General features: G+C 38.1%; 1 protein-coding gene and 1 long non-coding RNA gene across 7 annotated transcripts in view; one reads left to right on the top strand and one right to left on the bottom strand.

The window, feature by feature from the left end:
• Positions 1 to 21148, bottom strand: part of ebf1 (EBF transcription factor 1) — a 448211-nt gene that overhangs the window by 98745 nt on the left and 328318 nt on the right. For 4 of the 6 annotated variants that reach the window (XM_008114800.3, XM_008114803.3, XM_003223462.4 and 1 more), the window contains 2 exons: positions 11782 to 11915; positions 978 to 1104 (listed from right to left, as the gene is read on the bottom strand). In XM_008114800.3, coding sequence (XP_008113007.1) covers positions 978 to 1104; positions 11782 to 11915 — 261 coding nt within the window. The remainder of the gene's footprint in view (positions 1 to 977; positions 1105 to 11781; positions 11916 to 21148) is intronic. The other 2 variants (XM_008114801.3, XM_008114802.3) reach the window with 1 other exon arrangement.
• On the top strand, positions 12627 to 17547 carry LOC134296116 (uncharacterized). The gene is made up of 2 exons (XR_010002686.1): positions 12627 to 12800; positions 17271 to 17547. It is a non-coding gene; the product is annotated as an uncharacterized LOC134296116 (long non-coding RNA).

Below are 21148 nucleotides of genomic sequence, written 5' to 3'. Positions count from 1 at the left end.
AGCACCATCTTTTCACTCTGCTTATACTCCACAATGAACAGGAAGAACCACATTGCACCTGATACTAAAGAACTGTATAATCATCATAACTATGATTAGACCATCCTCCTTGAATTTATTCAATCCCTCTTCACAAAGCTGTCCAAGTTGGCAACCATGATATCTTTTGGCAATAAATTCCCTAGTTCACATTCTTATTTTTACCCATTCTAACTCTCCCAGTATTCAGTTGTTCTAGTATTATGACAAAAATGAAGATGCTTTCAATCCACTACACAGCATGCATAATCCTATGCACTTTTACTATGTTTCTTTCACCTACCCCTTTCAGATAAGTATAGAACGGTACAACAACCATTTATGGGAATTGTGGACAAGGGTATTATCAACGGTTCAATTTGTGCAATTGTGTCAGGTCCCTTTTTGGCTAGGAGACTAATACTGGAGACAAAACAAAAAGTGTAGCTTCAATAATCTTCTTCCTTAATTACCCAAATCTCCAAAATTCTCCCCTGATGGCCTGGATGACTATTGAAATTTCTAATCTGTTAGTTTGGTTCAAAATTTGCAGTGAACTAAGACAATGCTCAGAATATTCATTAATCCTATTGGAGCGCCTGTTTTATGTCAAGATTCAATGTTGTTGTTATTGTTATAATTATTGTTGTTGTTGTTATTCAATAAATATGTGAGGGGATTGCTCTGATAAGAGGAAAAGGCTCAACACAGAGACAATGTTGCCAGCCAGCACATAATCAGAAAATCTTCCAAAACAATATATGTGTTGCTTTTTGACAAGACTAGGCTTCACACCTTTGTTATCATGAAGTAAAAAAGTGGGGCACTAGTTTAAAATCTAATCGTGGTGGAAGAATCTCCTTTAAATTGGCAAAACATCATAGTGACATTCAGTCTAAAAGCAGCAATATAACTGACACTTTCCCTATTATATTATCAGTTAAAATGATCTATCTTACCTGTGTAGATGAATCTTCCAGGTGTACCCTTACAGAACTGCTTCGACTTGTAAGACAATGTTACTTCAACTACGCCAGGGATGTGCCGGGGTGGTGTTTGAACTCTGATTGCATGAGGCGTAATAAGCTAGAAGAAAATGAAAGCGAGGAAATTTGTTAGATACAGAATATTTCTTTAATAACACATCATTCTGAGATCACATAAACAAAGCGCTGAAACATGTAATTACCCTGTCAGTATTTAAATGTAGTCTTGATATAGTTAATATAGAGGCCAATGACAAAAATATTTGCAAATGTTCATCTTTCCAACCATAATAATAGCTGCTCTGTTTCTATACAGGTATTTTTTTCTGGGCCTGAAAATTACTTGTGACATGCCACAACTTCTGAATGTACTCAACTTGCAAGTTTTATATTTATGCATCCTAGAAGATGACTCTTTAGGTCCCAGTAGCTAACAGTCCCTTAGCATACTGATGAAAGCATATATAGAATTCCAAACTCCTAAAATATAGCATGGGCTTTTTTTCTCAGTCTGTGTGTGTGTACATGTAACGTCATCTACCCAAACCCAAGCCCTTCTAAGTTTCATTTAGTCAGTAGATTAGTTAAACCTACCTATGATTCTCTCACATTTTCTTATCTTTGGCAAGATTCTGAATCTTTTAACTATTTTGCTATTATAATTAATATACAATAGAACTGAATAAGCATTTCATTTTAAATAAAATAGTTTTTCTGTTTTCTAAAATTCATTAGAAATAATCTGATTTTATCATTTGTTCAAATATGTTTTTAATGTGAGATTTTTCAGTGAGCTTTCCCTTAAAATTACACATATTTTATAATTTATAGATTTGTTTTTTTCCTTTTCAGAATTCCTCTAATTATAATAAAGTTATCCATACCAGGGACCTGAACAAATTAGTCCTCCAATCATTCATCTGCTGGGGGAAATTGTATGCATTTTAAATTACCATCCTTTTAAAATAATAAGCTGAGTAAAATACAGCAAACATCCAAATAAAGAAGGAGGGATATGTAAATAAGTTTTTAAATGGAGAATCTACTCTCAATGAGGCTGAAGGGTCCTTGGAGACAGCATTGCTACTCTGGTAGTGTGATAGAAGTTACGGCACTAATACTACACTGTTGAATCTATATACTTTGGTAACTTAACTCCATCAGAGAAAGTCATGTGCAAAATGTCACTCAAAATGAGTGCAACTCTATGCCAGTCCCAGAGTTGGCCTACTTAATCAACGTCCAATGTAAGTCAATAGAAAGGGGAAATTCATACATCTTCCTAGAGCAAAATAGCATGGCCCAGAATGTGGCTGAGGTCCTACAAGATGTGTCTCTCAACATCCTATTTCACTGTTAATGTAAGATAGGATTCATTTGCCCAAGTGGGATCATCTACTGGAGAGACACTGGCAAAGGCCACCTTACATAGAAAGTTTAAAAAAATCTGAGACAACAATAGGCTTGGGAAAATATCCAAAACTTTAAGGAATCATCGCCAGTTTGAGAAGATAGTACTCGGCTGAAATAGACAAATTGTAAATTTCAGTGTAAAACAGCTCCATATGTTCAGATTTACTCTTCTGTCACACTGTAGTGTATGCACATTTGTTGTGTCTTCTCAGCATGTATAGGTCTGCCACCAATTTAATTCTCTTTCAACATTATTTCATACATTTCCCAATAAAAACATGTTGGTTCCCATGGAGAAAGTGACATGTTTATGATACACTGTTGCATAGAGTTAGAGCTGGAGAGAGTTTAGCAGATTTGCTGGATGGATCTTTATGATCACTCTCAAGTTTTCTAAATAAGAATGTTAAACAGATACTATAATTTAAAAGCAAAAACATGCAATACTTTTGTTCCATTGTTCCCAGGATTTCTGCATGATTCTTAAAGTCATGAATCATATATTGAACAGTTCATTTAGTTCCTTTCCCTCCACAAGTCAGAGAAAGAAGATAAGCCATAAGTTGGTGTTTCCACTTTTCCCTTTCCAGTTCCTCAGTTAACTTTTGAATGCACAATTTTTCGATCATATCAGGCCCCTCTCTCCTATGCTTCAAAGAACAGTTATCAAGTATGCAAGGTGTGTTGGTGGACCAGATATTACAAAGAATTTTGGTAATGGGTAAACTTCAGTGCTCCAGGTGTTTTGGACTTCAACTACCAGCTGTTAGGAATTGTGGGAGCTGAAGTCCAAAACACATTGTGGTATGAAGTTTGCCCATGCCTGCTATAGAACAAGCTCTAAGACACAGGTCTGCTATAGCTGAAAATCATAAACACTGATTTATGTTACACTCTTTAAAAAGAACCACTCCCCAAAACCTACATATTGCGTTACAATTTTTCTATGGAAATACCATGCATTAATACATCAAGATGAAATGAGTCCCATATCCTGTGAAGAGCTAGAATAATATTGGTTCTCTTGCCAATAAATATTTATTATTTATTTCCAGCATTTATACCCCGACCTTCTCACCCGGGGGGACTCAGGGGGACTTGCAACAGTTGGCAACATTTAATGCCAAGAACATAATAATAAAAACAAGAACAGTACATAACATCAATTAAAACTATAAAAATACATCATTAAATACATTATAAAACTTAAACATATATAATTAGATCCATTTGTCCAGAAACCACATGCTTCAACCTTAAATTGGACCATGTCGACTTTATCATTTACTCATTAAAAGCTTGTGCACACAACCATGTTTTCACAGCATTTCTGAAACCTAGAAGGGTTGGGGTTTGTCGGATATTTGTGGGGAGGGTGTTCCACAGCCGGGGAGCCACCACCGAGAAGGCCCTGTCCCTCGTTCCCACCAGCCTCACTTGCGAGAGCAGGGCCTCTTCAGATGATTTTAGGGATCTAGCTGGCTCGTTTGGATAAGTAGATTGCGCCAGAACCGTTTAGGGCTTTATAGGTCGAGACCAGCACTGTGAATTGGGCTCGGTAGCATATCAGCAGCCAGAGGAGTTGGCTTAGCAGGGGGGTGGTACGCTCCCCCAGTTATTAATTTGGCTGCCACCCGTTGTACTAATTGGAGCTTCTGGGCCGTCTTCAAAGGCAACCCCACATAGAGAGCATTGCAGTAGTCCAAACGGGATGTAACCAGAGCGTGGACCATCATGGCCAAGTCAGACTTCCCAAGGTACGGGCACAGCTGGCACACAAGTCTTAGTTCTGTGAATGCTCCCCTGGCCACTGCTGAGACCTGGGGATCCAGGCTCAGTGATGAGTCCAGGAGAACACCCAGACTGCGAACCTGTGTCTTCAGGGGGAGTACGACCCCGTCCAACACAGGGTGTAACCCTATTCCCTGTTTGGCCCTACGACTGACCAGGAGGACCTCTGTCTTGTCTGGATTCAGTTTCAATTTGTTCGCCCTCATCCAGTCCAACACAGAGGCCAGATACCGGTTCAGGTCCTGAACAGCCTCCTTAGTGACAGGTGGGAAGGAGTGACAGAGCTGGACATCATCTGCTTACAGATGACACCGCACCGCGAAACTCCGGATGATCTCTCCCAAAGGCTTCATGTATATGTTAAACAACATGGGGAACAGTACTGACCCCTGCGGGACCCCACACAACAAAGGTTGTGGGGCTGAGCAGGGGTCCCCCCAGTGACACCATCTGAGAATGACCCTCCAGGAAGGACCAGAGCCACCGCAAAACAATACCTCCGAGACCGATCCCTGCAAGGCATCCCAGAAGGATACCGTGATCAACGGTATCGAAAGCTGCTGAGAGATCCAGCAGAACCAGCAGGGACCCATTCCCCTGTCCAGTTCCCAGCGTAGATCATCGACTAAGGTGATCAAGGCTGTCTTGGTACCATGTCCCGGCCTGAAGCCAGACTGCGCTGGATCTAGAAAATCATGTCTACCAAGAATGTCTGGAGTTGTGTGGCCACCACACATTCCACGAACTTGCCCAAAAAGGGGAGATCGAAAATATGCCGATAGCTGTCCAATAAATAAAGTAAAGAACATACAAGCAGATTCTTCATTCTTTTTCCTATTTATTTTTCTTCTGCATCACAAAACTGATGAATGATGTCTCAAGAGGCCCATGTTCTATAGGGTTCTGCTAAAGATGTGATATTGGTAAAGATGACTGGATTTCTCTTATCTGTTTTGTAACTACAGTAGAGTCTCACTTATCCAAGCCTCGCTTATCCAAGCTTCTGGATTATCCAAGCCATTTTTGTAGTCAATGTTTTCAATATATCGTGATATTTTGGTGCTAAATTCGTAAATACAGTAATTACAACATAACATTACTGCGTATTGAACTACTTTTTCTGTCAAATTTGTTGTATTACATGATGTTTTGGTGCTTAATTTGTAAAATCATAACCTAATTTGATGTTTAATAGGCTTTTCCTTAATCCCTCCTTATTATCCAAGATATTTGCTTATCCAAGCTTCTGTTGGCTCGTTTAGCTTGGATAAGTGAGACTCTACTGTATGTCCAAGTTTTCCCATCTCTGTCTTTTGCTTATTAGCTGTGAAATTCTATTTAATTTCATTAGTATTAACTACACCTTAGGTTACATATTCTCACCGACGCTTCCTCCCCCACTACTTCTTTGGTGTATTATAATTGTGACAACACTTGGTAATTCCTTTCTTATTCATATTTCTGATTCACAGAAGGCTCACAATTTGTCACCCAATCTAATAATTGGAAACTAGGGTTTCCAGATCTCTGGGGCTGCCCTTAAGTCTCCATTTTTTTAATGGAACATCTCCATATGGAGACAAGGGCACAAATTCCCTTTTGTGGGTTCACCTCTAATTCGTGCACAAATCTCCAGCTTTACTAGTAGAGCAGCTCCTTGCTACAATTCATAAGGTTTAATTAATTTATTGATGCAACTTGCAAAGACTCTCAGGGATTGTCTATGTATTTCCTTAGCTTTCTTTTTTCTTTCCCAGTTATTGTAGCACCAGGACTCACCCTCGGCTCTACATCTGGTTAAAACAAGGTAGCCTAGATTAAATCTTTGTCTTGTCTTCCCAATTCTTCTGTATTATCTTGATCTGGAAACAGTCCTTTTAGCATAGATTTCTGTTCAAAAATACATTGTTTCTGTGTCTCCGTGTGTATTTGAATAACAAGCTGCACCATACATAATAACATCGCCAGAGGCCCTCCCTTGGTCTCAGTGTTTGGGTCTGAAACTTTAGGGCCTGGAAACCCATTGGAAACCTTCTCCATTATGAAATATGGATTGATAATGCATAGTCACTCAATCACACATGAGCAAACACCTTTTTAAAGGAGGGATAAATTGAGGGGTGAATTTGTGCTTTTCACAGCATTTCTTTCACTATGACACCTTGGTTCAATGAGCTATCTCTGTGCAATAAAACAACATTTCCTCCTGGCAATGTCACCAGTTTCTCTATGCATCCTGACAAATCTGTAGTGATTTCCACTGAACTGTCTTCCTCCATGCCAAAGGTTCATTTTCACTAGTAGTGAACAGAGAAGAAGAGGTGGGAAGGCAGGTGAAGATGGGCTGCACTCTTCCCCAGCACAGGGCTAATAGCACAAGAGCAGAGAGAAATGGGGAAATTGGGAAGACTGTACTGCACTCTTATTCCTGTGGGAATAGTTTGAGTTATTTTGTTTTAAGGGCATGACTTTGAATATAGCTAGAATGTTAAAAGGTGCTCAGGGGACAATGTAAATATATGCCATCTAAATAAATCAGTGAGAATAGTTCTGTAGACATACTAGTAATAAGAAGCTGAAGTTTAGTCTAAATAAAGCAGCTAGCACCTCTGTCTTTTGGGATTTTTAAGTAAACTCCTCAAACTTGGTATTCCTATCATCTGTTTCACATAATGTATCTTATGCCAGCTGGGACAAGACATTGATTAAAAGCTGAACTATAGAATTTAAAAGACAGCAGAGCAGATATGCCTGTTACCATTTCAAAATAGTAACTATATTGGTTATTGCATTTGAAACATGTCGGTTTTTGTAGACTGCAATTCTGTTCTAATTATTTTTGTACTTTTTACCATTACATCATTCTATGGAGCTATTATTTTGTATATGATTTGTTTTTAAAAACATTTACTGTTCCGGCACACTATCTAAAGTTATGAATATGTAATCAAGTTGTCAGAGACCACTGCAAGAATAGCTTGCATCAACAGCCCTACCATTGTGTTCAGTGAAACCTTACTAATATGTGCAATGCACAAAACAGGCCTTTTTTTCCGTGGCAAATTCTTGGAGTTTTGGCACAGAATGGCTTAGAGTTCTGTTTTCTTTTTTTCAGAGTAGCCACAAGACCTTTCATTTTGGCTGGCTTCAGGCTGTGAGACCGAAGTTCTTCACTGAGCTAAGGATTTGTGTTTACTTGGTTTAACATTATCTGGATATTCTATATGTAGTTGTATTATTTTAACACTGCCTTCAGTCTCTGGATGGTGAAAGCTCTCAGTATTAAATAAAATGAATATATTTGTGGAGATAAGTAGTGACTATAGTTGGACTCATCAAAAAAAATTATTTATCCATATGAACACAATAGAGCAAATATGCAAACGTGTACATGTATACATGTGCACTCCCTTCATCTTAAGTACCTGAAAAATAATTGACACTAGTCTAAAAAGAAGGAAGACATTTCATTTTATTTTTTAGTTTTATTACGTTTGATATCACACATTTTCCCCACTAAATTCAAGGATGTGATATCAAACGTAATAAAACTAAGAAATAAATTAACTCCATATGTTAGAAATGTCTTCCTTCTTTTTAGTCTAGTGTCAATTATTTTTCAGGTACTTAAGATGAAGGGAGTGCACATGTATACATGTACACGTTTGCATATTTGCTCTATTGTGTTCATATGGATAAATAATGTCCCATGTGAAAACAGGTGTGGCCTAGACCTCCTTAACTTTAGGAAGGCTTATACATCATGTGGCTTCAGATCCTGTCCTTTATCATGATGCCTCAAGTTCACTAGTTCGCGCTATGTGAGAGAAAGCAGAGTGGCCATGATATAGGAAATACCTAACTCCTGCTACAAACTGAAAAAGTAATTGCAGCAAGCCACTGTTTCTACAGTTTTTGTTCTTCATTTGCAATACTGGAATAACTATGGGTCTGCACTCTAAATATAAACCGGAAAACTGGAAAACAAACTATACTTCCATGCTAGCTATCGGAGTAGCAGACAAAGGAAGGAGTTTTGGGATAGAATGGAAAGAGGGACCCCGGTATCCTTTTTCTCCCCTTTCCCCTTATGCTGCCCTGATGCAAACTACACACTTGCTTGGCTCACTAGTTTGGATGCAATGTTAACATCATGGTGTGTGTTCTCTTCGTTCCTCTCTCTTTGTCTGGCACAGATGTATAGGGAAGACGGTAATGATCTGCTTTAAAACTAACCAAAGTTCTATGTTGTATTGCCCAAACCTAGTGAACTCTGGTTCCTTTAAAAGCAGAAGTGAAAGCTTTTTTATCTAAGAGGATGAGCGGGGAAAGAGGAACACAAGAACCTGAAATACTAAAAATAATTTAATGTTACATCCAAACGGGCCTGATTTCTTTCTGTTTTTCTTTTGTGCTACTTCTCTTTTTTTGTCATGCTGCTTCCTTTCTGTCTCTGAGCTAGAGGTAATAATTTGCCACTGTACAGCTGAATGGCTGGCATATGAGGAGGGCAGCTGGATCGGGGCCGTGGTGTGCAAGACAAAAATGGCCTTTCCCCTTATTTCTTGCTACGTTCCCAGCTGAAATACTCCCATCACTTATGCTTACAATTTTCAACAGGAGGGAAGCATCCACAATGGCAGCAGCAGTTTGTACACAGTACCTGATATTCAGAGCGGTATTGCCTCTGAACCTGGATGAGATTGGATTTGATAACCCTTGACAGATATTACCTCCTTCAATTTGTTTTAAAAAGCCCTCTAAGCCAACATTCATTGCCGCATCTTAAGGAAATGAATTCCACTTTCGTTCAGTAGAAAAAACAACAGCCTCAAAATCAAATTATACAGAAATATTTAAAAACAATAATTAACAAGGATAACGGGGGGGGGGGAGATTTAAATTTAAATACATACAAACATTACAGGATAGTACTAACCAGATGAATTAAAAGATAAGTATCTAGATTTTCAAGAATACAGGTGGCCAACATCATTTCTGAGTTTTTATCTGATCTGTATAATAATAAATTCCGATAATTGAAAATGGAATTAATAGTTTAAAATATTATAATTGATTCAAATAATGTAACAAACAATTGCTGTTTGTGTATGAATGACAAGTGAATCAAATAAGCTCTAAACTGATACTCTTTTCTTTTTAGGGGAAAAATGTTGTCTATGATTTTTCAAATCACTTTCATTGCGGCAGCTGAACATTAATTGAAAACTCTGGCCTCAAGTATCTGTATTTCTGCATGCAATTAATGTGACAAATTATGTTTCAATGTACTTTCCTGTTAAGAAAGGTGTAATTATGTTAGAGAGCCTATAACTGAAATGTGTGTTTAAATAATAAGTACATGTTTCCAAAATCATTTTTATATCTACATATTTAACATGCATCCCCTGTCCTCAAATTGCTGTTCTAGCAAAGGTACTATTTTTTCAATGATGATTACAACCATGAAGAGTTTTAAGAAATGGCTTGTTAATCAGCTTCATTTCAAGCCTATAAATAGTGCAATTACAAAGCTTAAATACATGCAAAACAAATTAAAATTATAGTATTTATACTGCAAATTACTTATATTGTGCACGTTACAGCAGATAGACTATTTCAGAAAATAACTCTTTAGAATTTGTCCCTCACTTCTCGAATATGCATGTAAAATTTTCATATCCACATCAGAAAAAACAACAACTCTAAACTACACTGTACTGAACAGATTCATTTTTAAAAGTCTGAATACTTCTCAAAGAAGCTTAAATACCCTAAATGTAACAGATCCTGTCTGATTCTGGGTTAGGGTCAGCCCTGTTAGCACTTGAATGGAGGGCTGCCAAGGAACACCAGGTGCTGGAGGCTATATTTCAGAGGAGGTACCTGACAAAACCACCTCTGAGTATTTCTTGCCTAAGAAAATCCCCTGAAATTCATGGAGTTGCCATAAGTCAACCAGCAGCATGAAGGCAGATATATGTCCACACATACTGCAAAATGGAAATTATATGTGAATAGATCATCTGAGAACATCTAGGAATGCACTTAGTAAAAAAGAAAGAAAGATTGCTAGTCCATATGACAATACTGACTAACAGAAGAAATACACATACTCAGATGATGAATATTTCTACTGAATTTATTGAAACAGAGAAGTGTTCACACATGATCATAGGACCATCTAGGGCCCTACCATGCAGGACACATAATCAAACTATATTGAAAAATAGTCAACTAAAGAGAATCCATCACCTTCTGAGGAAGTCTATTCCACTGAGGAATAGCTTTTACAGTCAGGAAGCTCTTCTTAATGTTTTGTCAGTCTCTCATTTCTTGCAATTTGAATCCATTGGTTTATGTACTAGAGCAGTCTCTAGTACAATACTCTCTTAAAATGACTGCACCACAGGATTCAACACAGAACCAAATAGAGAATCAATTCATGGATCCCTCTAGCCCAGTAATGACTACTGTAATAGGAAATGGCACTTCAAATAGTCTTGTTCCTTTCACTGAAATCTGGGGATGGGGATTATGTGGAAATGCTTGGAGCTGAATTTAAAACTTCTTTGTACAAAGGATGTGCTCAGGCACCAAATTGTGGCCTCTGTTGCCTCATCTATTAATCTCTTGACATCTTCAAATTTTATCACAGTCTTATCCATTCTAATGAATAACCACTGCTCAACTTGCTAGATTCACTTTTCAAAACCCAATATATTGGAGGTGATGATGGCAGGTTTCTTGCTTGAACCTCCCAGCACATTAAGAGTGCTCACCCTGGACTTTCCACAGATATATATAAACCTTCATTGCTTAGTTTCTCCATACCTCACAACCTTTAAGGATGCCTGCCATAGATGTGGGTGAAATGTCAGGAGAGAATACTTCTGGAACATGGCCATACAACAACCCAATAATAATGTTATTTCTAACCCGCCCTCTCTTCCTGAAGAGACTCAGGGTGGTTTACACATACAAAGGCAAATATTCGGTTTTCTGACAATGTTTTATGGAATGATTATTGAATGGTTCCACTATAGTCAATACAACTAATCTTATAAGTAAATCAGATAAGCAATCATGTCATACGTCCAAGTCAGTATACCCATACATTTTTGGCAGTTTTTAGGAAGGGCATACAGTGATGGACAACAGAAAATAATTGAAAGTCACAGTGAATGGGTAAAGAAAAAGAATAAATTAGATGTTGCTATAGTGGCATAAGAGGTATAAAGTCACTATCTGTCTTAAAATGGTTGTCTTATATATTGGAGCTTCTATGTTTTACTATATTCACTGGTGGTTGAGAATTCATTTATTTTGGGGAGATTCTGTATGTTAAGATTTACGTAAGTTTCTGGAGATGTTCTTTGTAAAATATCAATTGATATTTATACCCTAACCAACACTAGATATGCTTCAGCGGTGTCTCCAATGTCTTATTTGTATAAAATATCAATTACTGGAAAGTCTTTAGTGGAAAGTCTTTAGAACTGAATCTAAAAGAAAGAAGGCTTACTATAAACTAGACCAGGTTACTGGATATTAATGTGCAGACAACACCTACCTCACTCCAGACCAGCATGGTGCCGAATATGACCTGTAACCCATCAAAGAAATTGTCTCCTATGATGATGACAGTGGCACCTCCCGTAGTCCATCCTTCACTTGGACTGATGGCTTTGATACATGGTGTAGCTGCTTTCCAACACACATGAAAAAGAAGTATTCAGCTGTTAGAATAAGATTATAATGATATAAGACTTGTGAAGGGGGAGGGGGTGAAAAAAAGCTTAGATTTTCTTTTTCTTTCAAAATGAAATGAAGATTCTAAATCTCACTCTTTCCCCTTTCTCTTCTTTACTGTCTCTCTTGCTGTGTGAGAGATCCCAGACTAGATCTTTGTTTACCCATTAATTTTTAATTTTGTTTCCATTGTTTTTCTTGAAAAGATAATCATGTTTGGCAGCCCATAGAAGGAAAATAGCAGCATTGCTGGCTGAAGACTGACTGGAGAATAGAGTGTATTTTTGTAACACTCAGTTCATGTCTTTATAAAACATGATCTCCGACTCATTTTTAGTTCTATCATAATGGAGCTCAGTTTTTCTTAGGATGATGTGCTGCCTCTATAACATCCTTGCCTACCTTGGTGTCTTCCAGATGTAATGAATTACAGCTCACTCCATAGACCATGTGATCTGATGCTGCTTCTGCTAACTGTAATCCAATACATCTGAACGGTACCAAGAGGCCATTCAAATTATAGAATTGTAGTGCTACTATTCTACTTCAACGGCCATGAGTCCATCATATGGAAGTCTTTGACTGACAGCTTGTGGAAGGACTTCTAGAATTCTCAACCAGAGAGCTCCACTTGTGCTTCTGACCAAACAAGAAAAAACAGGATTCCGTAGGGTGGAACCATGGCAATTAAACAGAAATAATAACATTATAACTCTATGATGCGATTGAGGACAGGCTGCTCTGGAATGCTCCATATTTCACACAGGCATGCATTTTTAAAGGTAGAATCATGAAATTAAAGCAAAATATATGGCAGCAGATTTCATCTGAACTTGGAAAGTAAGTAGGGTCACTACTGGTTAATACCTGGATGTGAGACAAACCAATGAATACAGAGTGCTATAACTTATATTTCACAAGAAGGAGCTGGCAAATCCACCTCTGAGGATTCTTCACCTAAGAATGCCTTATAAAAATCGTGGGGTCACCATAAATTGGCAGGTAATTTGAAGGAACAAGTACACATAATGGCCCAATGCCACATTGTTCTCTTTCATTGAGAACTTCATATCTGAATTATGAGAGCACCTGCTATTTTTAACATAGGAGAGAAATGCAGACAAATGTAATATGTGCTTCAGCATTTTATGGTCTAAAATAGTAAATGTGTGGAGTTTTTTTTAAATCCACATCTTTCATAGTCTTGATCAGTTTATATAGGTGATTATAGGCTTTGTCAAGTGGGCTGGTTGCAACAGTCCAGGGATGATTCCAAGTAAGATCCTTGGCCTTATCTCAATGCATTTTTACTAAAATTATTCAAAAGGATGCAAGGTTTTCTCATATGAACAGTAACTTGGCTGGTGTCCCTTCATTAATCTTTTCATTACCCTTTCTGCTAGGCTATGTAAAGATGGCTGAACCTACAAAGGTTGAGGCACAATATGAGTAACTGACAGAGTCTGGTTTGATCTTCAAATCAAGGACACTTCCCAAACATGGTTTCTTATTTTCTCACTTTAATTAATGGAAGTTGTCTATAATTTACAAACATCAAAGGAGAAAGGTATCATAACCTGGGGGAAGCCAATACTCTGATGTTACTAGTATTATTCCAGTATGGCTTCTTATTTTATTATACAAAATCTCACAATGAGAGGAATGTTGGGAAAATATAACCATTTTATTATTACACTGAGAGCAAAAAAAAAAAGTCTAAAGTGCTTTCAAATCTACTCTGATGCATGCCAACCTTCTCCCAGGTTTTCTTTGCAAGATTTCATCAGAGGGCACTTGCCTATTGGCTCTCTCTGAGGAATGTGACTTACTCAAAGTCACTCAGTGGATTTCTGTGGCCAAAGTGAGGATTTCAACCCTGGGCTCCTGGAATACTAGTCATTAATCAAACTGCTCGCACATTTCTCAAATACAGCAGAGTCTCACTTATCCAACATAAACGAGCCGGCGGAATGTTGGATAATAAGGAGGGATTCAGGAAAAGCCGATTAAACATCAAATTAGGTAATCATTATACAAATTAAGCATCAAATCATCATGTTATACAACAAATTTGACAGAAAAAGTAGTTCCATGTGCAGTAATGCTATGTAGTAATTACTGTATTTACAAATTTAGTACCAAAACATCACAATGTGTTGAAAACATTGACTACAAAAACATTGACTACTAAAAGGCAGACTGTGTTGGATAATCCAGAACATTGGATAAGCGAGTGTTGGATAAATGAGACTCTACTGTAGAAGTATAGGAACACTTACTTGCTAAAATGCAAGATCAGAAAACATATTTATTCCCTCACTCTTTCCATCTGTCTGTATAATTTCTGATATTGCATGTAATAACTTAATCTACAGAAGCTTCACAAAGCCTGACTCCAGCCAAAGTGGAGATACTCCTTTGGGTGGTTTCTGTAAGCTCCTCCCCAGACTATTAAACAAAGTCAGATCTGCGGGCAAAACTAGTGTAGAGCTCCATTATTCACATATATTATCTCAGGGACTACAAAACCCCCTGGCATTGGGGTTCTCCCGGGTGACGTCCTATGTGCTGGGATAATCTGAATTATCATTGAAGTTGTATGTGTTATTCCTTTGACACATTTACAAAGTTCATTCGGAGCAGTTATTACTTTCCAAGACTAATCATAACCTCCAACCAAAATTAAAAATGAGTTAAACTATTTTTTCTTTTTTTCTAATTTGCCTAGAGGTTTCATTGACAATCTCTCTCTTATGCAATCCACATTCTGAAATGGAAATCAAAACTCTCAAACATTCATCAGCCCTAGTTCAAAGCATGCATCTATTTTTCATAATTAATAGACTACAGTATATATGTTTTATAGACTATATCTAGAATTTGGAATGGAGTTTGGAAAAGTACTTTTTCCAAGTAATTGGCTAAGAGATTCTAGGAGATATAGTCTCTAAATACTGTAGTAACGTTCTGTCTAGTACCCACAAATATGCACAAATTTGCTAGAAAGAAATATGTCAGAGAGTCAGGCAATGTAAAGTAACCTTGAGCAAGTTACACTTCAGAGCCTTGCTGGAAAAATTTGGATAATACTGATGCCCTTCGCTAAGTACTTGTGAAGATAAAGAATTATTTAAGAAGGTTGCATATAAGTTAAATAAATGGAAAACCAATAAAAGAAGAGAACTTATTTGTTTTCACAGAAAGCTTTTAATACTACTGCTTCCATCTCCATCTCCACCACCATTAAGTACAGAAGAAAGAAGGCTCTCCTCTCCTCTTTTTTGGCTAAAGGCTGTTTGATCATACCACCAAGTTATGTTGAAGAGGCAATTCCTAGAAATAAATATCATAATCCTTTTGCCATTTTTGGTATATTAGACATTTTTGTTCAACATTTTTGTTAAAGACAAGTATAAACATTACCCATCATTCAATACATTTCAATATGCAAGTTTCTGTTAAACACCTTTGGTATGAAATATTTCTGTGAAAACAAATAAGATGTTTGGCTAATGTGTTGTACATGATTTAGTTTTCTTTTTAACCATTACAAACCCCATAAAAAACTTGAAGGTGGAGAAATAGCAATTCTGAGAAACCTAGTCTCATTGCCTTATTTGCAGACCAAAGGAATAAAACTTGGGAGGAGGGGGGGCACCCACAACATCCTACAGTTTCAAAATTGAACGTATCAACACCATTTCATTTAATGTGAGCTAATAAACAAAGTCTCATAACTTTAGAGTCATGGGATTGCTGAACATATGTGCACATACACATATATACAGAAACGCAAGAAAACCTTTGATATATTTAATTTGGACTTGTGCCTCACTTATAAAACCATGCATAAAAACTCCATAAAGCTTCTCATTTGGGGGGTGGGGTGGGTACAGTTCATAGTCCTGGGTTTATATCGAATAAAAACAGTGTTTAAAAACATTATCCTATGCCCTACAAGGAACCAAGTGTGAATACAATTAAAACTGTTCTTCAATTACACACTTCCTGATGGTCACATGCACATATCTCATCATACAAACTAAACATAACATGTATTCTGTATGTCATCATTAGAAGCTGTTTTCATACAAGACTGGAAATAATTAGCTTAATGTACATATAGGAAAGCTTTACACATAGCTCTTCTTCCCTGCCAAATAGATGATTAGTGGGAGTAAGGAAGTAAATGGATTGTGTTCCACACCCTTTTAAATAATAAAAAGAGGTTGAATATTTTCACTCAGTCACAGATTTTGATTTCAAATGAGGGCCATACTAATATATACCCATTTTACTCAAGTCCAGTGTGTCATCAAATAAAACGCACACCCTAATGTTGATGGAGGGGCTCATGAAAGGGCATGGCTTCCTCTTGCCTGTTGACCATTTCATTGCCGGCCTCCCTGACAACAGGCCCAACAACGCAGGCAAGGCCCCGTTAGGGAAGCAGGCAGCAGAATGGCCAACAGGCAAGGGGAAACCATGCCTTCCAACTGCCTTCCTGCACAGCCTCACCCTTTGGGGCCCACTCACCTCCCTCCATTGCCTGCCTTCCCCTCCTCCTCCTGGGCTCAGGTGCAGGCATCTGCTTTCTCGGCTCTGATCCCATGGCCCTGATGCACCCAAAGGCAGCCCAACTGGCCAGCTCCCAAAAGGAGGAGCATTGGCACAGGCTGATCCTTTATTCAACTTGATGGATTCTGCCATCAAGGTAGCAGCATCTTAAAGGTGTGATGCCTCTCTGGCATCATCATAGGTAAGGAGAGGAGGCACATTATGCAAACCAGCAAGTGAATCTGCTACACCCTAATTTTGGAGACTTACTTCAGCTCAAAAAGGTAAGCATTATACTCGAATAAATATGGTAAATGGAATGGCAACAGTGTACCCCACAACAAAAAAAGTTAATATGAAAAATGCTGCTTTTGAACACTTGATATTGAATTAAATATTTTAGTACTAAAGTGGAAAATAATGTTGCTCAAGCTGATTTTGACTTAATTCAAATGCTTTAATTATGGTGGAACTAATGACCAAATCTCCCATATTTCCTGGGATCTTCCATATTTCAGCTAATTTTGGAGGAAACCTCCTGGCTCTTGTATTTCTCTATTATATTTTGAAGTACAGCCTCACTCTGTGTGTGCGCACGTGCACGTGTGTGTGTGTGTGTATGTGTGTGGTGAGGGCGGGCTGGGGAAGGGGGTTAGAGAAAAACTGCGGGGAGAGAAAAAGAAAGAAACCTAGGACCACGAACCACCAAAGCTCCTCCTTTCCAGTAATTTCCCCCTTCCCCTACACTCCCAGGTAAACTAAGGAAGAGGAGGAGGAAGAGAAGCAGATGAGGCAGGGGAGGAATAAGAAGAGAGGTGGAGGAAGAAGAGGAGGAAGAAGATATCCCAGAATACCACTAAGAGTTCACATAGGGCAGCAATTTGAAGCAGATATCAAGGTTCCTAATTAATCCAAATATTTGAACACTTTTGATAGAAGCAAAAGCAGTGTTGATCATAGTGCTTTTGCTTCAAAAGACTGAAACATCTACCATTTCAGAAATTGTTGAGAATAAACACTTTTTTCAGTATGCGCTTCAAAGAATGTAAATACCGTAGTTCTCATTTTACAAGCCAACTAATGGAGAAAAATAATATTCTTCAGATGAAAAAAAAATCTATCCTTTGCATTGACACTTCTGATTAATAAAGACAAAAAAATAATACAGCCTAAGCATCTCTTATCTAGAATCCCAAAAATCCAAAACTGTCCACATAGATAGTTGAGATAGTGGCAGGTTTGCTTTTTGATGGTTCAGTTCTCACAAACATTTTTCATGCTCAAATTATTAAAAAATACTTTATAAAATTACCTTCAGGTTATAAATATAAGATGTATATGAAACATTTTGTGTTTCAATTTGTGTCCTATCTTCAACATCATATATGTATATGCAAATACAAGTACTCTAAAATAAAATAAAAAACTTAAATAAAAAAACACTTCTGGTCCCAAGCATTATGGATAAGGAATACTCTACCTGCAATTTTAATCATGACCTTTTAAAAATGCTTTAGAATGCAGATGAAACTATGCCTTATGAGGTATATGAAGCATAAAAGTTTAAAGTGTTTGTTTATTATTTATTTATTTTAAGGGCATCCACCCATTTTCTAGAAAATGCAGAGGAGAATTTCCACCCTTCAAATAATGACAATAAAATGATTATCCCACCTCAGTTTAGCATAATGGTTCAGAAATGCTTGTAGCATATTGCAGAGTTAAAGTGGAAATTATTAGGTAGCTGTTCTTTGTTACAATAATGATCACTCCACAAATAAAAGCTCTTCTCCCAAAGGTACTGCAAGGCACAAAATGCTAATTCTGAAGATTATGTGCATGCTTTTATTAAATATTACTATGCCCTGTTCTGTTTGAGGGCTTCACTGCTCTGATTGTTTTATGAGTGCCATGTTAATGTCATCCCCATCTCGCTAGCAGCAGGCACACATTTTAGCTTTTGCAGGAGAATTGATCAAAGGCTACGTGCTGTGGGAATTGCTGAGAAAACACGGACAAGCGGTAAAAATCTAACTGATTAATTGGTTTAAATTTCATTTCAGGGTGTTGAACTTTGGCTTGGGACTCTAATACTACACTAAGAGTCAGGGCCTAATTACCCGATTTCCAATTTGCCTGAGCACAATGGTGGAGACAGAGGAAAATGAATACTAAAAATAATTATAAGTGGGAGGGGGACCTTTTCTGCCTCTGTACTTATTTAACTGCTAATGTTCTGTGTGTGCAAACAATTTTATCGGGGATGCCCCCAGCATCGCCTGCTGGGCCACCAGAGTCTCTAATGATACAAATAAATTAAGAAGCTACTAGCAGTGTCAAACATTGTGATTTGGCGGATCGAAGGGATAGTGATTCAAATGTTCACAAGCAGGCAGTAGTCCTATCACACCCTTCATTAGTAACTAGAATTTATTAGCAATGGGCCTGTGTTTCACCATCAAAGAGGGAGAAAATCTATTTCATTGATATAAAATAAGGGGAAACAGAGCTTGCTGAGAGTTTATGGGTGGCCTTGGAAATAAGGGTTAATTGAACTTAGAGGTGCAGGTTTAGTGAGGCAAATTAGTGGCATGTACTGCTATCAGCAAGGTTCTGCTGTTGCTCTTACTTGGTCCTTGTAATCCATTTGTGCTATGATTAATACATAGTTTGTGCTGGTGCCTGTAAGATTAACCCGCCCGCTAACCCTTTCTCCACTATACATCATAAAACATTAGGTTAGATTCCATATGCCACAGAGGAGACTCCAATGATGACAGACGCCACCCAATAGAGCAAAATAGGAAAATGCAGTTTAACTTTATAAAATCCAATTATAGAACTTAAAGAAATAGGAAGTACCAAATCAATGACACCTTTAAAGTACAAAGCAAGAGCTATGGGGGAGGAAGAAAGTTGTATGAGAAATCCATTCACTTGGGATTTAAATGCAGTATTCTTACAAGAAAATACTTGTTCAAAGATTACCAAGCAATCCAACTGAAAAGGTATATCACATACTAGAGCAGAGGTGCACAACCCACAGCCTTAAGGTCTCATGAAGCCTTCTGCCATTTCCTGTGTCACCCTTGAAGCTAATGGAAGCTCACTTATATTTCTCCACAGCCCAGATTAAGTCCTCCTTTAAGTGGTGAACTAGTTCTAGAAGAACTGAAGGGGAGCAAGAATTTTATTCTACACATAGCAAGTTGAAAGAGAATTTCAGGACTGGGTGAAGTGAGGCATTTCCAGAGAATAACTAGGTAGTCAGAGAGAACACAGGACAGATGCACAAACATTGTGGTCAAACCAGTATGGGGAGGCTCCACAGTGCCGTTATTCCTTGGACCAGGTGGCTGTTTGGCTTCTGCCTGTGATAGTTCTTACTGCCAGCCCCTAGGCTGCTACAGAAGCGGGAGGGAGTCCTTACTGTTCTGTGGTGCCAAACCCAGTTTGACCCACTAGTCAGTGACCCTTATCTGGCTATCCATCCTGCTGCTGTGACTCCCAGCCTCAAAATAGCTGGTTGTCCTTCCTCGGTGACATACACGGTCAGCTGAGTCACTGGAGTGATAGGGAGAATGGGGGGGGGAGTTACTTCTTACTCTCTCTCCCATCGCTTCAGTGCATTGGTTGATGTCATGCTTGTCACTGAGGGAAGAATATCAGGCATTTTGAGGTGTTGTTTTTTAAATAAAAAATGCAGAGCAAAAAAAGGAAATAAATTTTGTTGCACTGCTCTGGCTTCACACTCAGGAGGCAGGGACTATCACTCAGAAGACTGTGAAATGGACTTACTATGGGCATGCATTCCAGGAACTTAATTCTTGAATATAGTATCTAATGATGATGGAGACTAGGAGTTGAGGTGTGTGTGTCACACTGAAACAGCACATCTCTTTGTCAGGTGCTCGAACCTTGTGTTCACCGAGAATTGCCAACATGCTACCAAATAATAATCCTAGCATCTGACATGCAGTAGTCTAAACTGGCTTGAAGCCAGTGTGGTGTAGTGCTGGACTAGGACTCCGGAAAATGAGCATTAAATTGCTGATCAGCTTTGGAAACCCACTGGGTGATTTTTGGGAAAACACACCCTCTCAGCTCCTTAGAGAAAGGCAATAGTAAACCTCCTCTGAACAAATATTGCCTAGAAAAGTCTATGGTAGCGTTAACATGAGTTAAAGGTGACTGCATCAGAGAAACAACCAGTTAGCATAAATTATGAGCACCTAAAGAACTTGTTACCAGTGAAAAATTCATTTAAAATTGGTTTCCTATCATACCATCCTGCGTTAGCAAGCATTTGCTAGTAGAATTGCCATATGACTTGGCTGGATGGGTTATATCTGAATTCAAGGAGCACCTTGAAAAACTTTGCCAAAAATCCCATGATAGGGCCACCATAGTCAGAAATTATTTGAAGGTATGCAGCCACAAAGTACTCTTTGAATTCAGCCAGCCAGCCAAGTCATATGGCAATTCTACTAGCAAATGCTTGCTAATGCAGAGTGACTTACTCTTCTTTCCTATATCCATCTCTATAATCTGCTCCCAAAGGTTTACCAGCTCTCTTGACCAGATTTCAGGCCATTGTCTGTTTGACCAGAGTTGCTTCATTCACTGGAATT

Source organism: Anolis carolinensis, chromosome 2 (assembly GCF_035594765.1).
Source record: "Anolis carolinensis isolate JA03-04 chromosome 2, rAnoCar3.1.pri, whole genome shotgun sequence".
Classification (NCBI taxonomy): domain Eukaryota; kingdom Metazoa; phylum Chordata; class Lepidosauria; order Squamata; family Dactyloidae; genus Anolis; species Anolis carolinensis.
This window is presented reverse-complemented; position numbering and strand designations above follow the sequence as displayed.